Consider the following 5,874-nt stretch of genomic DNA (forward strand, 5'->3'; position numbering starts at 1 on the left):
CCATTTCTTTGCTGTAACTTGATTGGACGCTTACTCGCCAAGGTCACGCCCACTTTGTTTACTCCCTGCTGTTTGTTGCCGCTTGCTCGCCTTCCTCTGTTTTAATTGGCTGTGTCCCGACGTCCTTTAGTTCCATTGGTTGCTAAAATAACTAACTCCTCCCACGGGGCGGTACATTTCGGAGTTGTTTACCTGCTGATTATCACTACTCTGTATTCTGATTGGCTCTTTCGCACGATCCCTCTATGCTATTGGTCGGATTTTACCCTAGCTCCTCCCAGAGGCGGCTTGGTCCTCCTGCTTTCAGTTCCGTCCTGCAGTCAGTCAGGATGAGCCGGAGTGGTACGATCCCGTGTTGGGGGCTTCTCGCAGTTTTCCTTCTAGTTTTGTCGCTGGGAGCCAGCCCCTCCGCGGCCGATATCCCCCCTCGTAATGAGACAGCCCGGGTGGCACGGTACGTGGCTCACAGGTGTGACTGGGGCGCCCTGGCCACCATCTCCAGCCACGACCCGCTGAGGGGACAGCCCTTCGCGAATGTCTTCTCGGTGAGTGACGGTCCCCGGGGCCAGAGCAGCGGAGTCCTCTACCTGTACCTGACCACCCTGGAGATCTCCGTGCAGGACCTGCAGGTGAGCGGAGGGTTAACATGGGCGTGACGTCATCGCCGCGAGAAGCAAAGTATCCGCTCTGTTTCTTTATATATATATATTATAGAGCAGTCACGTGATATGTCTGTTCTCCATATACGAATCTGATAATCCGGCACCAAACTGACCCCCAGCAGTGCGGGAAAATCCAGGCTGTAGATAAAGAGTTAATATGTAAATGTAACCGTCTGATAATCCGGGACCAGTCCTAAAACAAGGACTTGTAGTAGATCTTGTGTAACATCCAGCGCCTGGTGCTTATCGGAGTCTGTGCAGGCGCTGTGTGTTTGGGGCCCCTGAGGCACTTGGGTCTTTACTAGTTTTCTTCCCTTTTTCTAATAGCAGTTTTAACCCTTGAGGTGCATTTTATTTATTTTTTGTTTTTTTCAAACCGCAGCAGATCCCCCATCGACTACGACGATCAGAACGGACGGGGGTCCGGCTGCTGTCGGTCAGACATGCCGGCTTTCTGTTCCTCTGCCGAGGAGAGGCGAACGTCGGCTTAAAGGGGTTGGTGTCACCTCGCTAGGATAGGTGCCGGTACCACCTCTGGGAGCCGCCCTATCTCTAGAACCGAGCCCGCCAAGTGAAGAAGAGCAGATGGCGCATGCGCAGCCGCCCTCCTTACATTTCTATGGCACTGACTCTATTTCCATCAGCCCCAGTCAATAGAGCGGTGGCCGCGCTTGCGCTGTGCTCTCTCCGTTTATTTCTATGAGGCTTTTGAAAATAGCCAAGTGCGGTGCTCGGCTATTCCTGGCCCCCACCGATCAGCCAAACAGGGGCCCACGTTCCTTCTTTTGAATGGAACGTGCATCTCCGCAGCTCTATTCGTCTCTGCCGCCGGCAGTCTCATAGAGTTAAATGGAGGGGCAGTGTGCATGGGCGTCCTCCGCACATTTCAATAAGGGGAACATGGCCCCTGTTCTCATGATTAGCAGGGGTCCCAGCGGTCAGAGCCCCGCAGATCAGATACTTATCCCTCTTTGAAAAAAAATAAAAATAAAATCCCTAGTTATTCACCCCTGAAAACGCAGCAGTAGACAACCAGCAGGTAGGTAGCTCAAGGGAAGCACAAGTGACAGTCGGACCCCCCCCCCCCCCCCCCCCTAGTGATGGCCTGTCCTGAGGATCGGCACCAGTTTCTTAGCGTTCAATCACATTTTGAAGAAATGCTAATCTAGGAGGACCCCTTTAAGAAGTACACAAAGTACCAGCGTTTACACGGACACCTGCAGGTCTCGAATGCTGGGCGTGTAATTCAGAAGTGCAGGTCGCGTGGCTGGGGTCCCGGAATGTGTTTGATAATCTGGGGGGCGACACAATCTCTTGGTGTCAGGAGCTGCCGGGGGGGGGGGGGGGGGTGGGGTGGTGGGGGACGTGTGCACAGATGTCGAAATATCTGTGAGTGTTAAATAGCAGTCTAATGGTAACACTGTCCGGAGCGCTCTCTTTCCCTGTAGATGTCTCTTTTTTTTTTTTTTTTCTGCATATTTGGCTGTTTTTGGCTGTGAGTCAGCAGATGACACAGCAGATTGCAGCGAGCGCTGCCGTGTAGTGACACATGACACAGCGACAGCTGCAGCCTCTGTGGCTGGTGAGAACGAGGTCCTGTATACAGAATATACCCCGTGACCACTGCAGGTATCATGTGACTCCAGTGCCAGGCAGTGCTTTCATAGGGTATTGAGCCTATGTGCTTCTGCGGCGCATATAATAAAGAATGGGGCCGCAGTGTGAACAGAGAACACACTGCCCATGATCGGCGTCCTCTCCATTCGCTGCTATGGGACTTCTGAAAACCACCAAAAAAGCGATTGGCTGCACATGCGCGGCGTGCTCCCCATCCACGTTGGGGTCCCAGAGGTGGAACCTACGCCTATCCAACATTTATGGCATAGATATGCCACATAGGACAACCCCCCCCCCCCCCCCCTTCAAATCAGATAATGATGACCTATCCCGAGGTCATCAGAACTCGGAGAACCCCTTTAAGGTACTATACCCCATGTCACGGTGATTTGTGACCCCGTACAGTCAGAGGGAGCCTTGCGGTAATTGACAGAATGGCTCCGCTATTACAATCCCAGCCGATTAGTCCCTTAGATGCTGCAGTCAATAGTGACTGTGACATCCAGACAGAAGGAGGGGGTCTCACGAGGCTCTGATCAGTGACTCCATCTTAAGCTGTGCTGTTTATTGGAGTCTGGGGTAGTCTGAAATTAACCTCCTCTCTCAGGCTGCTGCTGAATTTCACCCCCATGCTTTATACTGCAGCCTATTTTCCATATGTATAGATGACAATTATATTATTCCATATTTCTGTTACTGTCATTTTTATAAAATCCTAACCTTTACTCTTTCCTGTCAGGTGAACTCCAACGCCTCCCTGACCATGTCTTTGGCGCAGACTCCATATTGCAGACAGGAGCAGTACGACCCCCAGAGTCCACTCTGCGCTCACATTATACTCTCCGGCAGCGTCCTGAAGGTGAGGAGCCCCTGAAGATCCTGTGTATATTACATACATGATTTATGTGTATCTATAAACTGCGTATTTCCACCCAGGTGGACGCTGCGGAGGCGGACAAAGCGAAGATGGCGTTGTTCAGCCGCCACCCGGAGATGGAGAGCTGGCCGCGTGACCACGACTGGTTCTTCGCCAAGCTCAACATTACGAACATTTGGGTGCTGGATTACTTTGGAGGGATCAAAACCGTGACGCCAGAGGAATATTACCAAGCCAAACCCTAGTGAGCGCGATGTACAAGACCTCACCGCCCGTATGTATTATTTACAGAGCTACAGGATGGACACTTACCAGTACTAACCTCACCCATTTAAAGGGCCGCTGGGGCTAGAAAGGACGCCTTTAAACAAGGACGGTTGTTGTAGCAGTAAGGACAAAAAAAGACAACATGGAGCGGCTGTCATCTGGCAGTCTCTCTGTTCCCTTATACTAGAAGGAGCGGCTGTCATCTGGCAGTCTCTCTGTTCCCTTATACTAGATGGAGCGGCTGTCATCTGGCAGTCTCTCTGTTCCCTTATACTAGAAGGAGCGGCTGTCATCTGGCAGTCTCTCTGTTCCCTTATACTAGAAGGAGCGGCTGTCATCTGGCAGTCTCTCTGTTCCCTTATACTAGATGGAGCGGCTGTCATCTGGCAGTCTCTCTGTTCCCTTATACTAGAAGGAGCGGCTGTCATCTGGCAGTCTCTCTGTTCCCTTATACTAGAAGGAGCGGCTGTCATCTGGCAGTCTCTCTGTTCCCTTATACTAGAAGGAGCGGCTGTCATCTGGCAGTCTCTCTGTTCTCTAATACTAGATGGAGCGGCTGTCATCTGGCAGTCTCTCTGTTCCCTTATACTAGAAGGAGCGGCTGTCATCTGGCAGTCTCTCTGTTCTCTAATACTAGATGGAGCGGCTGTCATCTGGCAGTCTCTCTGTTCTCTAATACTAGAAGGAGCGGCTGTCATCTGGCAGTCTCTCTGTTCTCTAATACTAGAAGGAGCGGCTGTCATCTGGCAGTCTCTCTGTTCTCTAATACTAGAAGGAGCGGCTGTCATCTGGCAGTCTCTCTGTTCTCTAATACTAGAAGGAGCGGCTGTCATCTGGCAGTCTCTCTGTTCCCTTATACTAGAAGGAGCGGCTGTCATCTGGCAGTCTCTCTGTTCTCTAATACTAGATGGAGCGGCTGTCATCTGGCAGTCTCTCTGTTCTCTAATACTAGAAGGAGCGGCTGTCATCTGGCAGTCTCTCTGTTCTCTAATACTAGAAGGAGCGGCTGTCATCTGGCAGTCTCTCTGTTCTCTAATACTAGAAGGAGCGGCTGTCATCTGGCAGTCTCTCTGTTCTCTAATACTAGAAGGAGCGGCTGTCATCTGGCAGTCTCTCTGTTCTCTAATACTAGATGGAGCGGCTGTCCTCTGGCTGTAGAAGGAGGGAGCGTCATCTTGGTCGTATTGCAGCGAGGACAGATTACTGATTTTTTTAGGGCAGGTTCACACTTCGAGCAGTTTTTACGCCACAGACAAATCTGCCACAAAATGCATGTGATTTTTGATGCAGAATTTTCCGATTTGCTGCCCATTTCACCTTTCGTAATGCAAATCCGACCACGAGGATTTTGTGGCAAAAATGATTGCCACATGTTAATCTGCCCTTAGAGGGGTTGTCCACTCCATTACTATTGACGGCCTATCCTCAGCTTGGGCCATTGGTATCTGATCAGCAGTGGTTTGACACCTTGCATCCCCCGCCGATCAGCTGCTTCAGTCCTTGTGCACAGTGTGACCAACGTAGCAGTCGCGGTAATGGAAGCCAAGCTGATAATGCCACACCTAACCCTTAATACCAAACTTAAAGGGGTTGTCCAAGATAATGAAATCACTAATGCATGCAGGAATTGGGGAGATGTTAGAATGTGTTTATTTATTTTCGTTGTTACATCTCGTGTTTTTGTATCTTTTTCTTTTATTACTGCTTGCCCCTGAAAACTACAGAAAATACATTTTTGTCCAAATCTGTGTTACTTTTAGCTCGGTGATGGGTTTATGTTTTTCACACTGAAAATGTCCTCACACGTTGTATTCCTGTAGTTGCGCCCCCTCGTATACGGCATTATGTCACCGTCTTATATCTTCTTTCTGATAGGTCTGATGCAGCGGAGCACCGGATCCTGGACCTTTTAGTCCTGGTGGCGGCGCGCCTCATCGCTCTGCCTCATCTGCTCTACGTGCTCTTCTCTTAAAGGGGTTCTCTACTTTTACGTGCATGAAGTTTAATCCTTTCCTCAGTTCTGCAACTTTCAAAATGACTTAGTGGGAATTTATTAAGACCGACGTTTCTGGTGCCAGCTTTAATCAAAACTTGCATTGGCATACCATGCACCAGAATGAATCCTCTTAAAGGGGTTGTGCCATGATCGATGTGAAAAGTGAAACCTCAGACAGGGCTGGTTCTAGCTAACAAAGTCGGAACCAGCCCTCTGCCTCACATGAACCAAGGATCTCCCTATTCATTGCTCCAATTATTCTGCAAGATTCTCTTCAAGCTGCAGCCCAGGGGGGCATGTCCTTTCTGCTTCAGCTCTGTCCCTAACATCGCTCAGGGGGGCATGTCCTTTCTGCTTCAGCTCTGTCCCTAACATCGCTCAGGGGGGCATGTCCTTTCTGCTTCAGCTCTGTCCCTAACATCGCTCAGGGGGGCATGTCCTTTCTGCTTCAGCTC

The 5,874-nt window shown here is 50.3% G+C and overlaps 1 protein-coding gene across 1 annotated transcript; it reads left to right on the forward strand.

Moving 5' to 3' along the window:
• Nucleotides 1–290: 290 nt before the first annotated feature.
• CREG1 (cellular repressor of E1A stimulated genes 1) lies at nucleotides 291–5,573 on the forward strand. Its single transcript, XM_044287372.1, has 4 exons — nucleotides 291–629; nucleotides 3,019–3,138; nucleotides 3,216–3,430; nucleotides 5,299–5,573. The coding sequence occupies exons 1-3, from the start codon at nucleotides 330–332 to the stop codon at nucleotides 3,399–3,401; spliced, it is 606 nt and encodes a 201-aa protein (XP_044143307.1). The 5' UTR covers nucleotides 291–329; the 3' UTR covers nucleotides 3,402–3,430; nucleotides 5,299–5,573.
• The last annotated feature ends 301 nt before the right edge of the window (nucleotides 5,574–5,874 follow it).

The sequence above is a fragment of the Bufo gargarizans genome, chromosome 3 (assembly GCF_014858855.1).
Source record: "Bufo gargarizans isolate SCDJY-AF-19 chromosome 3, ASM1485885v1, whole genome shotgun sequence".
NCBI lineage: Eukaryota > Metazoa > Chordata > Amphibia > Anura > Bufonidae > Bufo > Bufo gargarizans.

What these genes read in the sequence shown, in the direction of transcription:
- CREG1 (XM_044287372.1), top strand. Translation starts at nt 330, where the DNA reads ATGAGCCGGAGTGGTACGATCCCGTGTTGGGGGCTTCTCGCAGTTTTC. An exon ending in TCTCCGTGCAGGACCTGCAG is followed by an intron (nt 630 to 3,018) that starts GTGAGCGGAGGG and finishes CTTTCCTGTCAG; the next exon opens with GTGAACTCCAACGCCTCCCT. An exon ending in TCTCCGGCAGCGTCCTGAAG is followed by an intron (nt 3,139 to 3,215) that starts GTGAGGAGCCCC and finishes ATTTCCACCCAG; the next exon opens with GTGGACGCTGCGGAGGCGGA.